The sequence below is a fragment of the Rousettus aegyptiacus genome, unplaced genomic scaffold (genome assembly GCF_014176215.1).
Source record: "Rousettus aegyptiacus isolate mRouAeg1 unplaced genomic scaffold, mRouAeg1.p scaffold_m13_p_7, whole genome shotgun sequence".
In the NCBI taxonomy this organism is placed as follows: Eukaryota; Metazoa; Chordata; class Mammalia; order Chiroptera; family Pteropodidae; genus Rousettus; species Rousettus aegyptiacus.
The window spans coordinates 102,641,596-102,666,526 of record NW_023416310.1 but is presented as its reverse complement, the minus strand read 5'-3'; the positions used below and the strand labels follow the sequence as shown (position 1 = coordinate 102,666,526).

Sequence of the window (24,931 nt, the reverse complement as noted above, 5' to 3'; positions counted from 1 at the left end):
ATGAACTATTTTTCTGCTCCCCGTTTTGGCACTGACCCTGACACTTCCATCAGAACCACCCTTTCATTTTCTTCTTTCCGAAACCTTTCAATTGCCGACCACATTCCACATTCAGCCACAGAACTAGGCCATGAAAAAAATAATAACAAAAAAACAAATTCCCGTTTCAAAAAAAAAAAAAAAAGTCAGTTTAGGATAATTGAAGAACTATGAGGAATCCTTGATATATATTTGACATATATATTTTGATATATATATTTCATATGGTCTATTTGAAAACAGCCATATTTAAGGGATACTTACTTTCAAATAAGTTTAATTGTATAGTGCCACCATTACTTATGCCTTTTCCATTCCAGGCATTTTTTACTCCTAATTACAAAAGTTGATATAAAACCCTTGAAACACTATCTCTTAGATTTGCAGCCTCATTTACAAAAGAATAATGACTCCTTCAAGTTACACAAGACAGTAAAGTTGTTTGGAAACTAGGCCACCTAAAAGTTCTCCCTTTGTTTGAGTCCTATTTTTCTGAAAACGTATTTGAGAGGAAAAAATCATAAGCAAACAGCTTTTATGTCAGTACGTGCAGGTCTGTAATGTGTATGTACCAGGAAACAATCCAAAAATGAAATTAACAATTCCATTCATAGTAGCATCAAAAAGAATAAAATGCTTAGAAATAAATTTTAAAGTAAAAAAGTGCAAAACTTGGTACTCGAAAACTATAAAATGTTGAAAAATCTAAATAAAGGGAAAACCATCCCACACTCATGGTTTGGAAGACAGCATTGGTAAGGCAATACTCCTCAAACTGACCTACAGGTTCAACATGATCCCTACTAAAATCCCATCTGACTTCTTTCGAGAATAAATAGTAAGAAAAGATCATTTACAGGGATGGAGAATACTGCTTTCACCTAGGAGTTACTTTTGGTTTGTAGACTAGGGTTTTGGAAACTCTGAAGTAGAAACCACTGCATCAGCCCTAACTCTGTGCCCCCTGGGATCTCTCAAGGAACATTTACTGGATACCCACAGATAAGCCCTCATCTACAAAAGAGACCCATTTGGTAATATAACTAGTCACTGGCAGCTTGGTTTAGTGGGAATAGTCCTAAACCCACCTGAAAAAAATATGTGGGGGTGGAGTGATGGGAGCTGAGGGAAATTGGCAAAAATAAGCAAAAAAAAAAAAAAAAAAAAAAAAAAAAAAAAGAAAAAAGAAAAAAAAGAAAAAAAGAAAAAAAAAAGAAAAAGAAAAAATGCTCCTTCACTTCGTTTCATAGGGTCAGAGACTTTACATATATAAAGAAGAAAATACATTTTTTAAAATCTTGAATATTGCATTTTCCTGGAAAAAATCTTCAAGGCAATTTCTTTTAAATAGAAATGTTATATTGCTTGATGTAAATCAACCAATTGATACAAGCTATCTAATGAATAGAGTTAGTATATTGTTTATGAACCATACTAATACAATAGAAATGGGTTCTTTGTGTACTAATTCTATTGAATCTCACTTCACCAGGATTTAGGTAAAAAAGTTAGCTTCTCTTTTACTCTGAAAGAGATCAAACATTGAGCCAAGACTAGCTATTAGGCACACTTCCTCTGTACCCCCAAATGATCATATAAGAGCAATCTTTAATAAACATAGACAGAAAATTTATGCCACTGATAGAAATGTATTCTTCCATTAAATAAGACTAAAACACTGAATTGTCTATTTAGAGCTGCAATTCCATCCAAGATTAATGCTAATTAAGTTTTTTTAACATCAAAAAAGTCTGCTCAATGAAAAAAAATTGAAAGCTCTCCAAAATAATCACATTAATTTCCATAGAAATAAAAAAAAGCAGGTGTTGTCTCTTTACACTGATATATGCCACAGAATGTGCTAATCCACACAGGTTCCTCCTTAGACAAGACACTCCGCATTATATTTAGAGACTTGACACATGAGGCTTTCTCCTGAAAGCACAGATAGGCACGGGGCATTTACTGTGCCAACGAGGCTCAAGGTACAAGTTTAGAGGAACATATTAACGACAGGTGCACTTAGTGGCTATCATATCTTCGTATTCCTTATAAGCAATTGAGCCATCAGGCTCAATGGTCAACACACTCAAAGGGCTGTACTTAGCGGGCACACATGACGGTCTTGGCACTGCGGAGTCCAGCTTCTTCTCATAGATGATGTTCTGCACCATGGTGTGAACTGGAGAGCCATATCGGTGCCCAACAGCCCTGGGACAGTCCCCTTTACAGTATCGAGGGTTGTATCTATGCGGGGCCACGATCCAGTTGTCCCACTTCAGCTGACTAAAGCTAAGTCTAAAGTCATGGAGCTCACACTCATTTTGGGGAAAAAGAAACTGTTTGAAGTATTCACTCAGATTGAAAGAAGCTGGAACCAGAGGCTTCTTCAGTTCCCGGTTGACAGCTTTCTGACTTCTGCGGTGACGGGAGGACCTTACTCCCTCAGCAGCCTCTTCTCCCAGGGGATAGGCAGACAGACCTTTCTTCTGGTCGGGAGCCTGTGAAGGTCTCCCTTTGTAGTGTAGGGAATATCGGCTGTGATATGCCTGAGCACTTGTGTCGTTCAGATATAAAAGCAGAGAGGGGGGTACCAGAAGAGGCAGGTCTGACAGACCGTCCTGTGCTGAAGGATGCTGCAGCTGGTCTTTCATGCATGTAAAATTTACAGACATGTGAATATTTCTCTTGTCGGAGGCCACTAGAGGCTGAAGGAGAGTGGTCACATCAACCTCAACCCATCTGTATTTCCTTCTAAATTCAAACTGTGAGTTAAAGGTAAAGGAATGTGGAGCTCTAGGGGGCGTCTTGCTAGAAGACTCTGGCTTTTTCATCACCAGGTTGTAGATGCATTTAACAGCAGAGGGAAAAGAAACTGAGTTGTTGAAAGTGTATAGCAAGACTGACTTGACTAAGTGCTCCACAGCAGTAACACGATCCAGGTTAAACAGCAGGTCCACTGATACGATGGTTCCTGGGGAGAAAACAATCTACCAGTAGTGCTTGAATACAAATCAAACATAATAGGAAGTCAAATCAAGGAATTAGGACTTCTAGATGCGCTTTCTCCCTTCTCTTTTCTCACTTCCTCAAGTCTAAAAGTGGGAGGGAGATGGTTATACAGAAAATGCATGTAATTGGTAATATAGCTAATTCCCAGCAACCACAAGTGGATATTTTATCACTAGAAAGTCAGAAAAGCTTTGGTGATGAATTAGCTCCAAACAGAGGAGGCTAATTAGGAGTTTTCTCTTGGAGAGTCTCTAGAGGGAAAATACAATTAAAACATTTACTAAGCTTGTTAAGATAGACATTCTAAGCCCTAATAGTTGGAATCAATAAAGAAGGTCAATTGTTTAAGTTAATTTGGAACACTTGAGATTGATAACACATGGCGGCTCTAAAAACCACTACAATAAAATAGAACATTAAGGAAGGAGGAAGGGTTTTAAATAGCCACAACTGACCTGTTGGGTTAGAATCATGAGCTAGTGAATATAGTTTTTTAAAGCACTTCCCCTTTCACACACTCACCAAGGTGCTGAGTCAAAACAAACTGTTGACTAACACTTTGTTCTTGTGAGGAAGGACCTACTGTTCCAAATCAGGACTTAAGTTTTCCTTAAGCTACAAATAAGGGGAAAACAGCCTGTGTAACAAAGTACACCAATAGCTATGAGATATCTTAGGCACATTTTCAGGCCAGCACTGGTAGAATAAGGAGAATAAGCAACTGGAAGTAAAAATACCTGGTTTCCAGCCTTGATTTTGTGACCTTAGACAAGATGCTAACCTTCGCCAGTAGCACTTTCCTTGGCCTTTAGAGCATTGTCTCTCCCAGCTCTAAAATTCTATCATATTAGCCCACCTTAGCCCATGAGGGCATTCAAAGGAACGATGAGACCGAATACCAGATTGGTTGAATTTGGAGACTGAGTATCGTGCAATTCAAGGAGCAAGGCCCAGCTCCCTTCTGCGATTGAAATACAGCCAAATCTATCATCTTCCCTCCACCCATTAACCAATCTGCTCCTACACACCTGTCACCTGGTCCATAGGAGTCTGTTTGTGCTTGACATAGGGGGTGAAGAGCCGAACAGTGTTGCAGAGGTGACTTCTGTTGGTTTTAGGGATCCCCTCCTTAGTAGCATATGCTTTATAGAGCCTCTTCATGTAGTGCAAAGCTCTGGAGTCTGGCTGCAGCCTAGGGGACCCACCTTGCCCATTATATAGGACCTTGAAGAGAGGGGGAAAGAGGCCAGTTCTGTCTTTCCCATAAAGTGGCTGCAACAAGGACCAAGGTTCAGCGTCAGAGTCTAACTCAGCAAGAGCTGCAATCTGGGATTCTCCCCTAGCAGCCTGAAAACCAAGGCAAATAGGAAAACACAGCCAGGAAAAGCAGCAAAACCAAAAAAAGAGCTTGCTAGGAAGCGCCATGACTTGGAAGAACTAGCAAGGAACACGACCAAATCAGTCTTCTTCCTCAAAGCCGGGAAGAACTTCGGTTGACCTCTTAAATAAATAAATTTTAGGTGTGTGAGTGAGCCAGACCTTGAGGGTGCCTCGCTGAAGATAATTTTTATCAGCTGTATTTCAAGCAGCTGTTATCACCTTATTTATCCAATTTTCCCTCATTACATACAGATTTATTTGATTATTTGGCTTTTCTCTTCCCTTTCTCTGGCATTTAAAACCTTTGAAATTATTATACTAATGCCCTAGTTTTGTAGCTGAAAGGCTGATAAATTGAGGAATGATCTTAAACAAAACCACTTATTTGGGGAGAGATTAAGATTCTTAAAATATTCCTTAGGTGCTTGCTGAAACTTCTGAAGCACCTAGAAAAGCTGATTATTCATGATGATATGCAGGTCTGTTGTTATGCAATTTATGGTGTTGGGTTTACTCTTGCTCTCCCTTCATCCTCACCAATTCTCCCACTTTCAGGTGTTTAGAATTATTTACCGCATGTTGATTTGGAAGGTGAGAGAAAGTCACAACTGGCATTGAAATTCTGAAGAGCAGAGAACTGTTAGGTTGCCCAGTTCTCCTAGGTACCTTAGGATAGAATATGGACTTGGAATACTGCAATATGCTTAAAAAAGGATGTCATCTTTAACCCTGACTCATTTAAAATATATATCTTGATGTCTTTATTTTGTTTGGTTTGCAATTCACCTATACATGTTTTGGTTGAAAGGTTTAAGGATGTTTACAGGTCCTGGAAAATACATGAGAGTTTTATTTTTTAATTTTTTATTGATCACCCAAATGGTGGTATAATTTCCTAGGGTGTTTTGTTCTTAACTGTTTTAAGTATTTATGTTGTTACGTTGGAGCTGAGACCAGGCTAGAGATTATATTTTAGAAAAATAAGACAAAGGTGCACCAAGAACAGCTGAAATGAGGCAATATCCAGTGCCATGTAAAGAGACTGTGCTAGCAGAAAGGCAACCCACAGTCGCGGTACAAGATACAGAATCAGTGTGTGCGGTACTTAGGATAAAACTGAGATATGTTTGCAAACTAAGTCCCTAGCCTGCCAAGCCTCTCTGGCCTGTAGCTGGGAAGCAGGGTTATAAAACACGACTGTTGAACAAGATCGTAGTTCTAGATTACATATGGCCAGCAATTCCATGAACAAAACATTTACAGACACTATATCAAGTAGAAGAGTCAGTCAGCTGCTCAGGACAGAAGCAACTCTAAGCAGAAAGTACTTTCCGAAAATACTGTAACGTTCCTCGCCTCTCCCTCTGGGGAGTGGAGGGGAGAATGGTGGGCTTTCTGGCTTCTCCCGCGTCCCATCCGACTCCAGGACAAACCATATCCAGGACGTGGTGGGGCGAGCTGGCTGCCGTGGGGGATAGCCTCCTCCTCCCCCCTTATTGCAAAAGACCTTTATCAATTGCTTGACATTTATTTGGGGCCTCTTGTTACTGAATTTGAGAAAACGTCTTTATTTTATGCTGGGAAAGTACACCCTGCCAGTGTATTCTCACGCGGCGATGATCAGAAGCCCCAGATTTGAGTCCCTGATTTTGGTACTGGGGTCGCTGATGGTTTGAAAAGGACCCGATTTTAGATACGGCACCAGACCGAGGAAAACGTCGCGTTGGCTGCTGTGCGGCAGCACAGACAAGGGCCTCAGGAGCGTTCTCCGCAGTTGGAGGACTCACACGTGCCCAGCGCCCGGGCAGCGGGGCCCTCGAGGTCACCTGGCCCCTTTCTCATCACTTCTTTGTCCCCCTCTGTACCCGGCTGCTTCTTGCGGCTCCACAGATAAGAACGATGAGAGCCAGAGGTGGCGCCTCGGGCCCCCAAACCGACAAAAACCTCGTCCTCGGATAGGACCCACGGTCCCATAGCCCAGGCACTGACTACCCACAAGGTCACTCGGCCAGGGCACTTCCATCCAGAACAGGGGCCAAACGCGCCTTCCCCGCAGACAGCAGGAAAATGGTATTCGCCGGAAGTGACTTCACGGCATCCTGGAGCCGCTTCCGCTCCTACCGGAAGTGGCGGACGGAGGCCGGCGCATCCCGGAACGCCGGAGGGCAAGGTGACCCAGGTGCAGTATTAGGGCCCCGTGGCGCGGTCCTGATGGCCCCTGGAAGGGTGGGGGCGCCGCTTGGGCTGGGAGGATGAAGAGCGCCGGGGAGGGCCTGTCGGGGTGGGGGCGGCGCGTCCCGGACTGAACTAAGCACCTGTGCGCCCTCGGTCCTGCAGGCGCTGCCGCCACCATGGGCCGCGAGTTCGGGAAGCTGTCGCGGGTACGGCATGTGATCACCTACCATTTGTCGCCCTTCGAGCAGCGCGCCTTCCCGCACTACTTCAGCAAGGGCATCCCCAACGTGCTGCGCCGCATTCAGGCGTCCATCCTTCGCGCCGCGCCGCGTGAGTGCCCTGGCTGGGGCCCGGGTGTACCCCTGTCAACAGTGCTAACTGCGGGGCGCGTCAACGAGCGCTTGCCATACGCACACGTTTTCTCACTGAAAATTCCCTGAGGCCCCTGAGCTAGTTCTATCATCCTCCCCATCATACAGATGAGGAAACTGAATCACAGCATTTAAATGACTGGGCCAAGGTCACTTGTGTGACCCTAGCGTCTCCCTCTGAGGTCATCTTTACCCACTTCTTAGCAGTGAACTGTTGTGTTAAATATACAGCAGATAGTGATGGAAGTTGCACAAGACTGTGAATTTGCTAAACACCACAGAAGTGTACACTTTCAAATGGTTAAGTGGCGAACGTTGTTATGTTAATTATCTCAATAAAATACTTTAAAATGTGCAACCGAGAGGGAAAAACTAGGGAAGATTTGTTGACACAATTTCCTGGGTAGACCCTTTTCTTTCGGTCACCTTTAAAGGGTGTGTAATGTAACTTTTCTTGGTCATCTGGTTAAAAAGTGGTTTTTTGAAAACTGGAGACGGGAGGGCAAAATCAGTGGTAATTCAGGAAAGAGGCCAGAGACTCCTTTGTTTTACGTGTGCTCACTGCTTACTCTTACTTTTGATTTTTAAAGCGTTTGTAGCGTTTTATCTTGTCTACACGTGGGGGACCGAGGAGTTTGAAAAATCCAAGAGGAAGAATCCAGCTGCCTATGAAAATGACAAATGAGCAACTCATCCGGACAATGGTTCCCTGTGTTTGGAAGACCCTTCTCTGGGAGAGGAGTCTCTACATTGTAGTGTCATGAAGACACAATAAACTTCTTATGGACTGCTCTGTTGTGATTTTGCGTCTTTGTGAGCAGAGTCCTTGGTTTGATGCTAATATTCAAGTTCACGAACTCCCCTCCCCAGATGAGTCCTGAACAATTTGGACTGGTTTGGGAGTTTGGTGAAGGAGTGGGCCTCACCCCTTGTTCCCTCATCTACAAGGAAGTAGCTGCATCTACTCAACTGCAACCTGATGAGTTGGTGGTATGGACTATGGGGGTGTTGGTTTCCATCCCTCTGCTCCCATAAGAACAATAAAACTAACTATTGTCTTTACTATGTGTCAGGTACTCTTTTTAGCCCTTTACACATATAAGCTCTTTTAAACCTCGCAACTACTTTTGAAATATTACACTCACTTTGCAGATGAGGACACAGGTGCGTAGAGGGTAATTCACCCCAAATTTACAGCTAAGTGAATGGTGGAGTCTAGCATTAAAGTTTATGCTTGTAGAGCTACTCTGTCCTGCTTGTCCTCCTAAGTAGGCCTTCCGTGGCTGAAGGTGGAGGTCAGCTATAAAAGGAGGGGGTAAGGTGACCCCTTGGCCTCTAGAGCTGGGGGCAGCACACTGGCTGCATTTGTACTGGGTTGCTAACAGTGGTTTTGAACCATATATGCCCCATAAAACTGAAAATACTCTGGCCCTTTATGGAAAAAATTTACCTATTCTAGAGCCTCTGAATTATCTTTTTGATAGGAAAATTACCTTTTTCCTTTGACCAGGAGATGGCGGGGCTAGGTACTGCCAGTTTTATGCTTCTGTTTCCCTTCTCTTTCTAGAAACTTCGTCTCAGAACACATCCTGCTGATTGAGAGCAACAACTTTCACAGTGTAGCTATTTCTGGCCCAGGATATATCCTTATTCTAATGATTATTCTTGACTTTTATGAATCCAAATTAAAATACTTCAAAACAACAACAAAAAATCAGATTAATTGCATTGATTGATAATTGCATTGATTGTAAGGCAGGATAAGGGGGACTGGCTGAGTGACAGACTGGGCTTAGACCCTTTTAACTGTTGGTTCCTCCTTGTGTGATACAGGGAAGAAACCTGCATGTGATCTTTGAACTTGTTAGCCATGAAATAGATGTGTTAATACAAAGCCATAAGGTTGCAGTGACACTGAAATGAGTGCTATGTAAGAGTGGCAGGTACTGCAGGCTTATGGGACAGCTGAGTGATAAAAACTCGCCTCATTAAACATCTAATTTTCCTGCTTGGCTCTTGGTCCCAGTTTATTCTCAGGGCTTGCTGCCTGATTTGTACTATATTTGGGTCATGGACTTTGAGAATCTGATGAGAGCTGTGGAGCTGAAGAAGGTGCAAATGCACCCATCCTTCAGTTTGCATGGGTTCACGTGCCAGGGGAGGACCATGCCGTTCATTAATCTCTCACTTCCTAATTTGAACCCTACCTTTTGTAGAGGAGACAGCATCCATCTCCCACCTTCTTGGCTTCATTTTTCTCAGACTTTGACTCCTTTGGAGATACAAGCTCGAGAGCAAACCTAACCTTTCTTAGCACCGAGCATGTTGCTCTGAATCCCTTTTAAACCAGGAGCGCCTGCCCTACTGGGTAGTTCTTGCTGTAAATCCTCATGTTTAGGGTTTCTGCTTTCGGATAGCACTCTTAGAGGCTGCTTTAATTACTTTAAGTACTTAAGGCTGCTGGTGTACTTAGAGGCTGTCTCTCCAAAGAGCTTCCTTCTGTAAACCTGGGGGTACGGAGCACTGTGTTAGCAGGGTGTTGATGTGGGAGGGAGTATGTAGAGTATGGTGAGTTGTCATCGCTCCTGCACATGATAGGGGATCTGGGATCATTTTAGCGACTATTCTATCTAGAAATCCATAAAGAGAAGGAAAACGGGTAAAGTCTCCTGAAGGACTACTGTGAGCCTCAGTGCCTGTAACCCACCCACCTGGAGCCTCCGCCCTGGGTGTGGCTCCACCTGCTGCCAGGACACCACCATTTGTTCCTTCGCCCCTTCTCCCAGCAGCACTGCTGCCCCAACAAGGACCCTCATCTCTGGGCTGCAGCATGTGACGAAGGGAGCCCTCCAGTCTGCCAACACAGCCCTGGAGGTGCAGGCCTGCCCAGTGCCAGCCCAGAAGTCTGAGTCAGGTCCAACTAGCAAAATAAGTGAATATGCTTTGACCCTTTGTTGAAATTTTACCTGGAAGTTTTTCCATTTCAGTAAAGTCTTTCATTTTTTATGAGGCACCTACTGCTCAGGGACAGCAGTGTCCAGTTACTGCTTGGCCCTACCGATCTCTCCACCTGGAATGTTCCGAACATCTGCTGGTGTACTACACCCTTTCTCCCTTTTCATCCCAAGCACTTACCTCAGAAGCAGAAAATCTCTGAGTTGTGTTCAGAGTTACCAAGCTATAAGCTATCAAATGTGCTTCAGCCTTTTTCTTCTTGTAAACCAGCAAACATCAGCGCCTGAGTGGCCTCAGGGACCAAAGCCCAAACTGAGGTAGGGCTGGTCTGTGGTCAGTTACCCTACCTACTCTCTCTCTCCCACCTCCCAGCCAAGCATTCTTTTCATAATGGCTGAAACTGTTAAAGGCCGCTTATGCCCTTCCCTGAAGGAAGGAACATGTAGTTGTTTATTCAGCAAAATACTTGATTGCAGAGAGCCTGTGACTTTAAAAAATTTTTAATTTCAGGAATAGGCCTTTATAACCACTCAAGGGGTGTGGGATGGCTGTGGACAACTACTGTCACTTCAGCTTAATGCTGCATGGATGCCACTTAGCTTTTAAGTTTGATTTTTGCTCCATAATTTAAATAAAACAACTGTAGAGTTAGTTTAGACTTATGTTTAAATACTTTCCCCAACTGTGGTTCCTTCCACAGGCAGTCACTAATGGTATCTTGCTTTTGGGAGGAGAGGTGGCACATAAGATAGAGGCTTGAGTCACAAAGGCGTCTGCAGTGCTGTCACACCCATGATGATGAATGGTCCTTTTCGTTCTCGATGCACTGGGGCCTGGGACTCCAGACCTCCCCCTTGGATGTGGTCTTGGCTTTGTAAGTTAACACAAAAGTTTGATTTGATTGTGCTTGGTGTACAGGAAGGGAGAACTGGAGGATTAGGAGAAAGTATCCATCTCTGGAATGAGCAGTTTCCAAATCCCATTTGGCACATCATTCCCGGCTGATGGGGGGTGGGGGTGGGGGTGGCTGGCACTGAGTCCACAGACCCAACTGGCTCTAGGACATCACGTTGTTCTGTCTTTTGCTTATCTAATCGGATTTGTGTTCTTACCCAATGTTCACTAGGTCACCACATAGCCTCTTCCCCATCCCACATAAGTTCCAAGTGAAACCCCTGGGGCCATTTGGGATCCAAGCTGAGGGTAAAGAGGAGCAGCAGCTGACTACACTCAGAGTCGCAGGATTGGTTAGGCGGGTTTAGCAGAGGTCTGCTTCTCAATGTTCTTGAAGTGCTAGCAGGGACTGAGAGGACTGGAACCAGGACAGATGGATCTGTGGTCACCCAGTCCCACCACACCACCCTTCTTCCTTGGCAAAAGAATTGGTGACTATTTTGTTCCACTGGCAGCTGTGCTGCCATCTCACTCACTCTTCCTTGGGGGAAATGGCTGGCTCTCACCAAATATCCAACCCCTGAAAAGAAGGGCCTTGGGAAGAGACTATTAACAAAATTTTCACGGAAATGCCAGGCAGAGAAAAAATCTTTTGTCTTGATGGCTAATCCAGGTCACAGTAAGACCTGAAGTCCTATAAATCTCCTTACTCAGAATTCACACCTTTCCCAGTTAATTAAAAATGCTCGTCATTTATGGGGACCCACAACTACTCAGGATTTAGGGACATGCCCTTTCTTGGTGCAGAACTCCAAGTTCCCTTGGTTTCCAAGGTTCGGGGCCTTAAAGATGGCTCAGCCTTGGGTCTGCTTCCCTGAGGCTACTGGAAGGATATGCTCTTTAGGAGCCCCTGGTCAGTTCTTGGGAGGTAAGCACATAATTCAAGGCTTGCGATGTGATTGGTCACCACCATATAAGCTCTCTGATTTAGGAGACCCTGCTACCTCCTCCTTCACATTTTTAAAAATAACAAATCAACCTATACTCATTCATTCAGTTTGCCCGTGGTTCAAGTTAAGTCCCACGTCAGTCCTGATGGCCCTTTTGCCTGGGAGAGGGCACGTAGGCCAGAGATTGACTTCCAACAGCTAGGTCTCCATTCTTCTAGGGAGTTGACCCAGAGCAGATTGATTAGGGTGACAGTCCATCTATACAAATGGAGGATCTGGGGCACTGTAGGCCATGCTTGCTGAAGCATCCTCCCATAGCAGGGAGATAAGGGCCTATCCAAATGCCTGTTAACACAAGAGATCAGTGCTTCTTTCCCAGACAAGGCTGAAAGGGGTCAACGCTATTTCTGAAGACCTCATTATCAGAATTCTATTTTGATTAAAGTTATCTCACTGAGCTATTTTGGAATCCAAATGTGGCCAGATGCCTAGCCTCCCTCAGTGGCTTCACGTGGCTTTCAAAGGGGAAAGGGTAATGCTAACTTTTGCTAATGGGTGAAAGGGTCCAAGCCAGCAACATAGTCAAAGTCCAAATGAGAGATCAGTAAATACAACGTGCCTGCAAGGCAGGCCTCGAGCACATTCCTCTGGTAGACATTAACTTATTAAATCAACCCTGATTGCAAAAATAAACTTTGCCCCCATCTCATCTGGCAACCATAAAGGAGGTGGATTTCAGTCTATAAAAGGAAGTGGGAACTCCCCCTGGCTTTCAGGCTCCAACGTCCTCTGTGTCAAGATGCGGCACCTCAAACTCTTCGCACTACTCATGATCTACCTGTTGCTGTTGGGCCAGGTAAGGACATGTATGTGGAAGTGTGGGGGCAGTGGTGGTGCTGGGATTGTGGGCAGAACCTCAGAGCCTGGCTCAGTCCTGAGGAATGGACCCTCTGCTCTCAGCCTACGGCATCTTGGGAATGAACACTCTTCCAAGGTGCTCTGCAGGGTGTGAACTCTTTCAAACCTGAGGTGAACCCGTCTTTGCCCTACAGGTAGATGGCTCCCCAATACCGGAACTGGGTTCAACGAAGAGAAGGCTGCGGAGAATGACCCCATTTTGGAGAGGGGTTTCCCTCAGGCCCATTGGAGCCTCTTGCCGGGATGATTCCGAGTGTGTCACCAGGCTATGCAGGTACTCCACAAAGCCGAGCTGAGCTAGAGGCCTGGGAAGCTGGGAAGATTTAAGAATAAAATTGGGATAGGGACTGAGGCTTGAAGCTCCATGGAGAATCCCTCAGGAGTTAATAGCCAAGAACAGCTCCACACAGGTACTGTGGAGGAGTGGTGCCATTCCTTTTTTCAGTCTTCTGTTAAGAATGGATAGATCAACCAGAGGAAGCAGCAAGTTGTCTCTGGGCACTGCTACCCTTGGCTTTAAAACCACCTTTCTTCTCCTTTAGAAAGAGACGCTGCTCCCTAAGTGTGGCCCAAGAGTGATGTACATACCAGGGAAAAGACGACGGCACTCTCCTTCAATGCTCCGTTCTATGGAATATTGATTAACTGCATTTTGGCTGGAGACACCTAAGTGAAGCAATCTTGTTTTTAAAATTTAAAGACAGATGTATGCTTTAAATTGGTCTCCATTTTTTCTTAGAATGTTGTTATTTACATAAACATAACTAAACTTGTCAATTTAGAGTTTATTTTTCTATGTATACTATTAAATTTCTTAAATTAAAATTCTGGCAGTCTGTAATTCAAGCCTTTGAGGGGAAGGATTCATTTTGTGCATTATAGAAAAAAAACCAGCATTGCCTAATAATGATGTGTTATTTCTTAATTGTGGCAAGTTAACAGTGAGTAGTAACAAAAGTAGTGACAGTTGAGGTTTTTCTCAAGAAATAACGCAACAGGCTAAATAAAGGCGTAAGTTTAGTAATAGCTTTTGTGATCGGCCTTAGCAAGTTCATAAGCTATGTGATCCTAGCCCTTCCCAATTTCTTGTAAAGAACTCTTCAGTGGGTGTCAAAGGGCAGGCGATGTTGGCACTCGCCACCTGCTGATGTGCTCAAGTCTGTCTATGACTGAACAGAAGGCAGGACTGGAAGAAAAATCTAGTTTAATAAAAACAATAGAAGCCCAAGCTGCTATGAACAGCAAAAACAATCTGTCTGAGATTTCTGGGGAGCAAGGTGAATTCTGACCTACGCTAAGGGACTCATTGCTAGCAAGTACAGAATTTCTGTCGTCAGAAAATGAGACCCGGACTAGTGGGACCAGACTTTTAAAGAAGAATAGCACTGGACCCTAAGACATAAAACAGAAATTACAAGAAAAGGGCATAGTAAGAGTGGAAGAATTGTAAAGAGCACAGTGTTTATAAACTTTAATACAGAAAATCTATTTGATATTTATTAAACTTAGTTTCTCCAGCTATGGTTTGGCATTATACAAAGCATCTTAATGACACAGTAAAGTTAAAAAGATCTTTACAAATTGAAATGTGATACCCTTGTCTCCAAATATTTTAATTGCCATAAATTTGTTTAAAAATACACATTAAACGCATGTTTGACACTCTAAACTTTCTATAATCTCAATACCACAAAATACATATAATATACTATACAGATGTGAAAAAATCTAGTTAGTATATAATACTTTGCTCACCATTAACAGCTTTATGATGTGAAATGCACATACTGACTTAGAAATCCTAGCTTTTGAGCCCCAAAGTACCTCTGAAATTTTAATGTATTGCAACAAAAATCACAGTATATAATTGAAATTTTGGTTGAAAATGTCAGATGCCTAAATATTTTGGGAAAAAAATGTAAAACAAAGATTTGGATCGTGCACAAAACAAAGGCGTCCACTCAGACACTAACAGTACCTTTCTGCAGAATCAACAGACTTTTATCAGTGGCGTTAGCTCCCCTCCAAAACCCTCCCCAAATATCAAACCATTATTCACCAAATAATTTTAACTTCAAATAAGATTAAAAGATTTTAAATAAATATAATAAGCATTTCCATCCTCCATATACAAAATTTCTTAAAACCATTCAAAATGGAGGCTAGAGAGAAATTTTCATAACTGTGCTTCCCAACCTCCCATCTGATCCTCAAAGGTGGTGCCTCTTCAAGCACTGCCAGTTGGACCAGCTCTGTTGGTGAGCCCCACCCCACGCCCGCCCCAGTACTGTTGAATGTTCACGTCAATGACTTGCCAGGTGTGTGCATAAAGTTGTAAAATGGGGACACTTCTTGGACAGCAACAACAAACTCAACAGTATGGATAACCATGGCATTGACTTGAAAGGCAGCATTTCCAAATGGATCGTTTCCAGAAAGGAACATAGCAGGTAGCAAGTTCCAATGGTGAAAAGCTAAAAAGAAACCCCGTGTGGTAGCAGGAAGAGGTCAAAACAGCATTACTAGAATTTCTGGGTGGGAGTTATTTTTCCCATGCTCATTTAGAGAACTTTGTTTCTTTTTCGGAATGACAATTTATGTTTAGCTGGGCAGTGGCGGCAATGGTAGGTCAACGCTGACATTCCCCAAAGTCATCTTCGTTACATGATTTCTTAGGCTTCTATTTTAGGGTGCTTAAAGAGCTACAAGACTTGGTTCAGACTTAACTTTGATGCCTTATTCTGTGCCCAGATTCGACAAAAAGAAGAGACTTAGATATTCTTTCCATTCCCTCTTCTGGAGATAGTACGTTCTTTTAAATTAACCATAGAGTTCAATAAAGTAGAATCAGCATCGGCTTTACCAACTATTAATTTACTTCCTGTCACTTGCCAGCTTGGTTCTAGGGTATAAACTGAATTTCTCTTTAGTGAATATGTGAACCAAATGCTAACAAAGATGACCAATTTGGCCTCTTGTCACTACAGATTTCAAGTCATTCCATACTTTTCTATTTACCTTACTGAACAGCAAATGTGCAATATTATTTATTACCGGGAAAAAAGTCTGCCTCTCCAACTCTTGAAATACTTGATACTTGAGATTGAAATAAAATCTGTGTTCCACGTGTTCCGATAGGGAATATGAGTTATAGGAGTCTATATAGATTTGAAACGTTTTCCCAATTTTCTTAGCCTTTGTTTTTAAAAATATCATCACAATCTGCCTAAAACGGTCATTCCCAGCAGATGTTCCCAGGACCCAGAGGCAAACTCCTATAATTCAAAACGCATAATGAGGCCACTTTGCTCAGCTAGCAACTGGGAAATTAAAATCCCACCCTGTAAGAGCCCTATTATCCTACAAAAGGGCTCAAATATATTTTAAGAGTTAATTTACTACAAATAATAGTAATTAAGCTTTAAAGATCTAAAAGGAATACACATTGCACCCCTGAACATTAATATTCAAGGTGTCAACAAGAAAGTGTCTTAGATCAATTTAATAAATAATGTGGAAATAGTTGCACTAAGCTAAAATACTACACACACACATTTTGACAAACTAATTTCATGTTTTCATACATACATACATACATATATATAAAGTGTGTATGTGTACATAATTTTAAAATCCAAAGTTGCATACGCTCACACCTAGAAGAGTGCACAGGATGCCTCTCCTCTACAGCTAGGCATCACAGACTGGAGCGACCCCTGGCTGCCCCGAAACTCCAGGGTGCTGCCAGCCCCCAGAGCCAGGACTTTCATTTACAATAGGTGCCTTTGTAGGTGGCTTGCTTCACAATGCAAGCTCATTCAATAAAGGTAATTTCCCAAAGTTTCTGTCATCACAAAATGATGCTGTCTGATCTAGCTGATTAAACCTTTCTTTAATGAAAAGAAACAATTAAAAACAACAGCAGCAACAGTGATCTAATAAAGCCACAAGTGTGTCATTCAAAGTGCAGCCCAGGCGCCTATGGATCCATCAGTGCAAGAGCTCCCCAGAGCACAGGCATGTGTGGGCACGTGCACACATTACCCTAGATTGCTTTTACACTGGAGAGCTAAATTAGTGATGGTCAACCTTCTCCACTCTTCAGCAACTATAGCTGTAAATTTATCTGTAGTACTCATTCTTATAAAGTCAGTTCTCAGCTACTTGCCCGGAAAAAGGTGGCACTGAGGCAAGAAAAGGGCTGAATGCGCCCACCCCAGGCAGACTGGGCCTGGGCTGGACTGTGGAAGCTTGAATCACCTGCGGGCAAGTGCTCCCCACAGCCCAGCCCGGGCTGGGCAAGACTACCATGTAACAACTTCATCCACTGAAACCTCTTGTCTGGTTGCCTGTGAAGAGTCCAATGGTGTAGGCTGCTGCCTCCTGGCATACAACTGTGATTTTAAAGAGTAGTCAACAGAATAAGTTTTTAAATAGTTGCTATTTCTATAATTAACTATATATTAAGTACAAGTCTCAGACTGAGTTAAATTTTTAGCCACTTGTTAAATTCAGTTTTAAATGGTTAGAGAACACTGAAGACACCTAGTGAGGGAGGAGAAATGGTCACTTGTAAAGGAGTCCCAAGTATGTGCTGGAGTGGATGAAGACACAGACAGAGCTTCTGAGGAGATGGCCTCAGAGGAGACAAGTGGTGTTTTCACAGACTATTACACTGAAAATTATTTAGGATAGAATTTTGATCCATTGCCCATTACCACCTGGTGGGAACATCCCTCTACAGTGAAAAGCTTGAAAAATTCATTCTCCAAGAATTCACACAGTTTTACAGAGAGAATATCTTAGAGCAGCACCATAAAACATACAGGAAACTCTGCTTTAACAAAATATCAGCGTGACCCAGAGCACTCCTCCTAGCACACACTGGAACTTAGGTGTGCCTGGAAGCTGCTGTGGCGTAGAGTCTAAAAGCTCAGAGGATCAATTTTTCACTTCTAAGACATCACTATAAGCGAAGGAATCTGTCAGAGTAGTCAGAGAGGGCCAGGACATATGTCTACGGGGTCAACAGTGGCCAGTTCCTTACTGAAAAACCATCATGATCACTGAGAATTGTCCTCTTAAGGAAAACTGTTCCTAAAACACATGAAGATTAAATCAGAAAGATATGAGGCAATTTCTCCAAGAGAAAAAGGTTAAATTCAACATAATCTACAGATTTCAATCTCCAATGATATGCAAAAACAACCTCAAGTACAAAGCAATTAAGATGCTCTATAAGCAAGAAGCCAAAGGACAACAAAGTTTTCTAGCTTCAGAAGTAAGTGTGAGAGAGACTCAACACAGAGGATTCACTGCACCACTGGGCTTGGAGGTTTTCTAGTCCTTCTTTCCTAACTTCACGCCTTAGCAATCATCTATAAATAGCAGGACGGTCCTTTCTTCTAATTGGATGGATTCACTATTGGAATGGAGAGAAGAACAAACTATTTTTTGAAGCAGCATTACCCAATAGACTAGATTAAGTCATGTACCAAAGCGTAGCTTTTCTGAAAGAATCTTTATGTGACCCTAAAGTAAGATTTAAAAGGAAAGAGAATTTAACATTATTACTGCAAAAGACCAACCGTATGGGCGATCTGGTCCTAGTGTAAAACTTCACTTGTAAACAGTCCATAGAGTCTTCACTTAAAGGTAAGATTTAAGGCACACCAGACGTGATAGGGGCACTAAAAACAAAAGATAGAGGGAATATGTCTCACCTTTGACTCTTACGTGCACCTTAAAGGGAGGGAAAGGTGCTTTGATAGACAACTCTTACAGAGCTGGCTTCTTAAGCTCTACCCCTATGCCCCATCCCCCATTCCCAAGAGGGCTCACATTGAACCAAGTTAGGTATTTTTCTAATGTGAATTTTCTGATCCCATCAGAAATATACATCATTGATGAGTGCCTTCATAATACAAAGGGAGTAATTACAAAACAGGTTTAAAAGGAGAAACCCATCTCCACACCAGGCATTAGAACTCTAAGTCATATAGCAAAAGCACACACACCAAAGCTCCAGCCCATTCCTATATCACTGTATGTTCCTATCAGAGCATCATAATCTAGTGTGGAAAAAATTTTTTTAAATCAAAAGACTGAAGAAAGATTTTACCCTTCAAATATTATCCACGAAAGAGATACCAGGCAACAACCTTCAGGAGTTGGATCACCCTTTGTTCAACAGTTAACTTACTTCAAAATAATTAGCAACAAAAAGAACACATGGTTTAATAAAATCCATTAAGTCTAAGATTGTCCTTTTACGAAACCCTTCAGGATATGTTTCTCCTAGAAAATCTGCCTGCCCCCTTTTGTAATGCATTAAATGCAAGTTATAGTCACCTTGTGATTGTTATAGTGTTAACACACATTCACAGTTCTTGAAATAATGCATACCAAATCAGACATATTTCATTTTATATCCATGTAGAATGCTATCTTCTCATATTTAAGTGATTTTTCATACGTAGAATATCCTTACTACTAAGTATAAACTCTGCATTAATAAAATTGTAGCTAAGATCTGAAATATTATCAGGTAGTAGGTGTAGAAAGAACATGTCCATATTTTAGATGAACCAACTCTTACTCTTAGAAGAGCTACCACAAAAAGACAATAGGTAACAAAGCTCCCCAAAAAATAAATAAAAATGCCTACATTAAATTTACACTAAATATTTAACGGGATAAATTTATAGGCAGAAAAAATTAAGTTTTAAACTAGCCCCAATCTGGGAACTTAAAAAAATTAAAATAAATAGAATTTCAACTGTTTAGTTATGAATTTCAACTGGAATTTCAATTATGACAGATGACTGAAACCATCTTATTGATGTGCTGCAGATTTAAATAATTTTTCATATTGGGAATATTGAAGGGATCAACTGACATGATGACTTTGGGTCATAAAAACAGTTAACACATGAACCAGGGAGGAGAAAACCATTCCTCATTCTTAGTGTCGACTAGGTGGTGAGTTATGGCAGTTTCCTTTGTGATGTAACACAGTGTTGTGGAGAAAATCAGAGGCAACGAGAATGTGTTCAGTTCAAGATACCAACTTGGCATCCTGGCGAAGCCAGTGCAGTCCCTGCCGGGTGTAGCGAACTAGGTCTGTCATGATGCTTGCGTTAAAGATGAGAGGGCCCATTACTTTATCCAGTTCAGCAAAGAATTCTAGAAAACCAAAAAAGACTCGTTATTAAATAACTCTTTTTGAATCACTGCTTTAACATTTTTAGTTTAAACTGATGCATATTCTATTTCCTAATGGGATAATAAATGTAGGTAATGATGATCAATGGATGCTAAAAGCATAAGTTAAAGTTTAGTAGGGATCTTACATCAAACAATCAGACTGACACCACCTAAATGAATGAATGGTCAAGTCTTAATATCACTAAAAAAGTGATAACCACCACATGCTTCACACTATGATACAATAGTCAATATGGAGCATCACCTGTGAACTGTTTTGATCTAAATAATAAATTCAAATCTAATCAAGCCTCAAGATATAACTGTCAGTATGAAGGAAAGAAAGGGGACAGAATAACAAGCTAAATGATACCATAAAAAGTCATCAGTCAAATCCTGAATATGACACATTTTCATTCTATGGTCCAGTTTCTCCTCGACATTGATGCTATGTGCGCGCGCGCGCACCCACACACACACACACAAAAAGTGGAGGAGTGGGGAGATAATTAAGAGATTGATTGATGACTGAATCCTGTCTAACAAATCCAACTGTTAAAAAAAGGGGCATGTTTGGGATAATAGGGGAAATATGATGGTAAACTAGACCATAAGATGACATAAAGGAGTTACTGTAAATTTTGGTGCCTGTGATAAAGGGATGGTAGTCATGTTTTTGAAAATTCCAAATCATCTAAAGATGCACACCAAAGTTTTCAGGTGTAACATCATGGTATCTGGTATTTGCTTTAAAACAGTCCAGAGGAAAAGAATAGGCAAGGTAGGGAACCTCAACATACTATGCCTATAGCTACTGTTAATCATCCTAGAATAGAACATATATTTTACTTTATAGTATGAGCAGAATTTAATGTGCCAGAACAAAGGCATATTTGTCTTAGACCAAAAACTATTTTTAGTTTAGTTTGTTTCACCAGTACAGTGAAAAGTATCTCTTGACCACATGCACTACATTCAATATGATTGATTGTTAAGCAATAGAGATTAGCAAACTGATTATCATTAACTCTAGGCTAGATAGTAAACTAAAAATGTAGACCAGACACTTATTTAACTAGATCATAAAAGTTCCTTTTAAAAATTCCATCCCTCAAAGTTTCTCCAGAGACCTTCTTACCTTTTTGTTCTTTGGAAAGCTGCTCAGCTTGGTCCCAAATTTCTGTGGCATACAGGAAGTTGGATGTAACCTGAACATAGCTGGCTGCCATCTGGTGGATCCTGTGTGGAATGGTCACTGAAGAACCACTCGCTGAAGCACCACTACTGGCCCCAGAGGAATAATTTCCTGAGTTGCCTGGTGACAGCTTTGGAGAAACAGGGGAAGGCATCCCAACAGCTTTGCTACACACAGAAAACAGAAAGCTTATCCATGTGGATATGGTGAACATGACGAAAGCAATGTACTACACATGCACTCTCCCTACTTAAAGGTTTTAAAATTTAAAGATTCTTTTCAACTAGAAGAGTTCCCAGAGAAGTACAATTCTAAATAAGTACTTAGGCTTGCTAAAGATCATTGTGAATTATCATCTTATTTAGACTCTTTGTTTTGCCTTTTAATTTTTAAATTAGAGTTGACATTCAATATTATTTTACATTAGTTTCAGGTATACAGCATGACATTTATATAATTTACGAAGTGATCTCCCTAATTAGCCTAGTACCCGCCTGGCACTATACATAGTTATTACACTATTATTGACTGTATTCCCTGTGCTTTATATCCCCGTGCCTATTTTTTTTACTGCCAATTTATATTTCTTAATCCCTTTCCTTTTTCTCCCAGCCTCCCCAAACCCCTCCCCATCTTGCAATCACCAGTTCTCTGTATCTATGAATCTGTTTCCATTTTGTCTGTTCATTTATTTTGTTCTTTAGATTCCACATATAAGTGAAATCATATGGTTATTTGTCTTTCTCTGTCCTACTTATTTTACTTTGCATAATACCATCTTGGTCATCCGTGTTGCAAATGCTAAGATTTTTTTTTTTTATGGCTGAGTTAATATTCCATTGTATATATGTACAGACTCCTGGTTTTAATGAATGACAACAGTACAAAAGATGGAAAAGAACTGAGGAAGTCATACACCTGTTAGTAGTTGAACAAATAAGTTATATCAACTCACTCCCAGCTCAACACACTTTCTATCTATTTGGACATATGTTTAGGAACCTTTCAAATTGTTTTGTGGAAAGTTAGGTGGAATTAACAATTTAACATAAAAATTGTGGTAGAAGATGGGAACATCTTAGTTTAAATTCCATAATTTCCGGTACTTTCCTAGTTTAACCAAGGTATTCAGAGCTGAAAAAGGTACAACTTTTTCAATCAACTGTAATCATCTCAAGCTTCTGTTGATTAAATATTTCTTAGAAAACTGGCAGCGTTCATTCATTTCAGCAGTACTAAAAGTTGTGAAAATATCCATTAAAAAAGGGAAAATCAAATAAAAATTAGAGGAAAAAAACTACTTGTTAAGAATATTTTTATCTGCACTCTTAGCACTATAAATTTGGTTAAGAAAACATGTATGGGCAAAGACAAAGTGTCAATTAACATAAATATAATAACTGAACAGTAAACTTACCAACAAAAAAGGTTTCATGGTATTTTTTCTTCTTTTGGGGGAAGGGTGGGATGGAAGTAATGTGAGGAGAAAGGAGAAATGACAATAATGGCACTATTATTAAATTCTGGCCGTGTCAAGATTTGTGTAAACTCACTGTGATAGAAGCTCAAGTAGCTACAGAAATCAAATTATGAGAAGAGTTAAGGTGTTGTAAAAACTCAAATTTCTAGAGGTGAAACTCCCCTCCCTAATCCTGCTATGATGAAGTTCATTACTCTATTTCAGTTTATAAAAAAGGAAAAATGTGACTTAAAAACACTTTATTAGAGATGATTTTATTTAAAAAGTTGTCATTTCCCCATTTTTTAGAAATTGGACCCTACCCATTCTATTTTTACATAAAAAATAAACTTAACAGAAATAATATTTCATAGAATAAAATTGACCTACCTTCCCAAGCCAGGTGATGGTGCTTGAGAATTATTATAAGAATTCTGTGGAGAAAATAAAATGTATGTGATAAAAATTAAAATTTAAGAACTGGAATGTTCTGGAAGACTTGAGAGAGACACAAAGAATAACCCTCAGATCAAGAGTAGGAGAGAGGGCACTGAGGTGAGTCATACTACCAACAAAAGCTGTAGAAAAGAGAATGGATGTGACATGAGGAATAAGAGAGACACCCGCAGGGCCTTGTGGGTCCAGGTAAGCAGCCAGGACTTGACCCAGCAAGCAATGGTAAACACGTAGTGTTCCCAGTCATAATCAGGGCAAGGTTTTAGGAGGATTTATGTGCTGCTGTCATGAAAAAAAAAAAAAAAAAAAAAAAGAGAAAGATGGTAGTGAAAACAAAAGACCACTTTAAAAGTATAAATTAGGTTTCATGATAAAAATAGCCTACATTTACTAAAAAGTTATTAAGAGCTACTGAATCCATGGCTACATAGGTTCTACAGTCAAATAGTAGCTTCCCCCTTGCCATGGCAGGTAAAGCATGAAGGCACTTTTGGGGTGAGGACAGGAGACTTCACAAATTTTGTTTCTTGGAAAATGGACCCTCCTCCTTGGTATACTTACCTTCAGGTGCTCGGTCAGTGTCTTTGAGTACTTCAGAGCATTTTCCTTCTTCAATTTAAACAGCCTCAGGTACAGCAAAGACTGGCATCGCAGGCTAGTCAATGGAAAGGGCAGTTCATTTACAGGATAGCACACTCTGGCCTTATTTGCACAGACAACCTTTGCATTGTGCAAGAGGACAAGACTGGCTCATGTGAACATACCAAGGCATAAAGTCAACAATATGAACCCTTAGGCTAAACCAAAAGCTGTGTTCTTATTATGGTATACATCCTAGGGAAGGGAAGGAAAGGGAAGGAAGGGGAAGAGACCTAGAACTACTAGCCACCTATTTGTTGACATTCAAAAATTAAAACCTCACCCATAGGACCCGACACTGTTAACACACATTTAAAAAAAAAAAAAATTGCGGAGGGCAGAATCACTAGATCGAATTATAAAAATATCTAAAATAAAACAACAAAAATTAAGAAACTGAATTATGAATATTACCACTGATTAAACAGGTATGAACCTTAACACCGCTTACAAAGACCAGGCGCAACCACCACTGCCTATCTCGCCAATCACTTTCACTCCTCACTGGTCTTTTAGTTCCTCCACAGTTTCCGATTTCTTTCCTCTATTCAGCCTTTGTACATGTTTCCTCTACCTAAACACTAGGTCTCTTGCACTCTACTCTCACTGTTATATATACTTTTCTTTCAGAGGACTTAAACTATATACTTGTGTGATTATTTGATTCATTTGTCTCCTCTCCCTAGACACCAGACTCTGTAACAAATAGCACCATGTCAGTTTTATCCACAGCTTCGCGCCCCGGTAAATACCTGTAACAATGAACTGATACCTCTCCCTGGCATACAAGCAACAGTCTTTATTCTGAGTAAGCTAAATGTCTGCTCCCCCCAAAAAAGTGTTTATATGAATGGAGAGAGAGGATACCAAAGGAAGAGCCTGGAAAACTAAAAATGGAGAATTCTAGTATCAGTCCCCTCTACCCAGGCCTTTGTCTAGAGGGCAATGGATCAGAGACTGACAACTATTAAAATCTTTCAGTAGGAATTTTGAGTTATTTTCTACTTTACCAATTAAAAATTGATTTATGGAATGTTGATTCAAGGATAACTTCTAGAAGGGCAAAGACAGCACAATTTATTACAAACTCCCTGTCATCTGGCAGAGGCTGGAACATACAACACTTACCAAAGTACTGTGAGTCTTTTATCTGCAGCTGTAGCATCTGGTGCTAAGTAATTCTTTAGCTTCATAGTGTATCTGCAAGTTAAAATAACAAACAGATGACACAAAATATTTCACCTTGATCTTATGACTTCCTTAGTTCTTAAAACATTAGAAT

The 24,931-nt window shown here is 41.1% G+C and overlaps 4 protein-coding genes across 6 annotated transcripts in view; 2 read left to right on the top strand and 2 right to left on the bottom strand.

The window, feature by feature from the left end:
• Positions 1-1,208: 1,208 nt before the first annotated feature.
• On the bottom strand, positions 1,209-5,540 carry GDF9 (growth differentiation factor 9). Its single transcript, XM_016118390.2, has 2 exons — positions 4,080-5,540; positions 1,209-3,013 (listed from the first exon to the last, which is right to left on the bottom strand). The coding sequence occupies exons 1-2, from the start codon at positions 4,474-4,476 to the stop codon at positions 2,046-2,048; spliced, it is 1,365 nt and encodes a 454-aa protein (XP_015973876.2). The 5' UTR covers positions 4,477-5,540; the 3' UTR covers positions 1,209-2,045.
• Positions 5,541-6,483: 943 nt separating this feature from the next.
• LOC107497034 (cytochrome b-c1 complex subunit 8) lies at positions 6,484-8,039 on the top strand. The gene is made up of 3 exons (XM_016118391.2): positions 6,484-6,610; positions 6,769-6,936; positions 7,568-8,039. Exons 1-3 carry the CDS (start codon positions 6,499-6,501, stop codon positions 7,660-7,662), a joined length of 375 nt encoding a protein of 124 aa, XP_015973877.2. The 5' UTR covers positions 6,484-6,498; the 3' UTR covers positions 7,663-8,039.
• Positions 8,040-12,449: 4,410 nt separating this feature from the next.
• On the top strand, positions 12,450-16,104 carry LEAP2 (liver enriched antimicrobial peptide 2). The gene is made up of 3 exons (XM_016118392.2): positions 12,450-12,632; positions 12,829-12,968; positions 13,237-16,104. The coding sequence occupies exons 1-3, from the start codon at positions 12,576-12,578 to the stop codon at positions 13,271-13,273; spliced, it is 234 nt and encodes a 77-aa protein (XP_015973878.1). The 5' UTR covers positions 12,450-12,575; the 3' UTR covers positions 13,274-16,104.
• AFF4 (AF4/FMR2 family member 4) overlaps positions 14,170-24,931 on the bottom strand; it is a 64,284-nt gene continuing 53,522 nt past the window's right edge. For 2 of the 3 annotated variants that reach the window (XM_016118388.2, XM_036223932.1), the window contains exons 18-22: positions 24,778-24,849; positions 23,572-23,665; positions 22,945-22,988; positions 21,039-21,262; positions 14,170-19,879 (exon numbers count right to left, since the gene is read on the bottom strand). In XM_016118388.2, coding sequence (XP_015973874.1) covers positions 19,752-19,879; positions 21,039-21,262; positions 22,945-22,988; positions 23,572-23,665; positions 24,778-24,849 — 562 coding nt within the window. In that variant the 3' untranslated portion in view covers positions 14,170-19,751. The remainder of the gene's footprint in view (positions 19,880-21,038; positions 21,263-22,944; positions 22,989-23,571; positions 23,666-24,777; positions 24,850-24,931) is intronic. The other variant, XM_016118386.2, reaches the window with a different exon arrangement.

Coding starts and splice junctions, on each gene's coding strand:
- LOC107497034 (XM_016118391.2), top strand. CDS start 6,499: ATGGTATTCGCCGGAAGTGACTTCACGGCATCCTGGAGCCGCTTCCGC. Junction 6,611..6,768: donor CGGAGGGCAAGGTGACCCAG/GTGCAGTATTAG, acceptor TCGGTCCTGCAG/GCGCTGCCGCCACCATGGGC. Junction 6,937..7,567: donor CATCCTTCGCGCCGCGCCGC/GTGAGTGCCCTG, acceptor TGATTTTTAAAG/CGTTTGTAGCGTTTTATCTT.
- GDF9 (XM_016118390.2), bottom strand. CDS start 4,476: ATGGCGCTTCCTAGCAAGCTCTTTTTTTGGTTTTGCTGCTTTTCCTGG. Junction 3,014..4,079: donor TCCTATGGACCAGGTGACAG/GTGTGTAGGAGC, acceptor TTTTCTCCCCAG/GAACCATCGTATCAGTGGAC.
- LEAP2 (XM_016118392.2), top strand. CDS start 12,576: ATGCGGCACCTCAAACTCTTCGCACTACTCATGATCTACCTGTTGCTG. Junction 12,633..12,828: donor ACCTGTTGCTGTTGGGCCAG/GTAAGGACATGT, acceptor TTTGCCCTACAG/GTAGATGGCTCCCCAATACC. Junction 12,969..13,236: donor TGTGTCACCAGGCTATGCAG/GTACTCCACAAA, acceptor CTTCTCCTTTAG/AAAGAGACGCTGCTCCCTAA.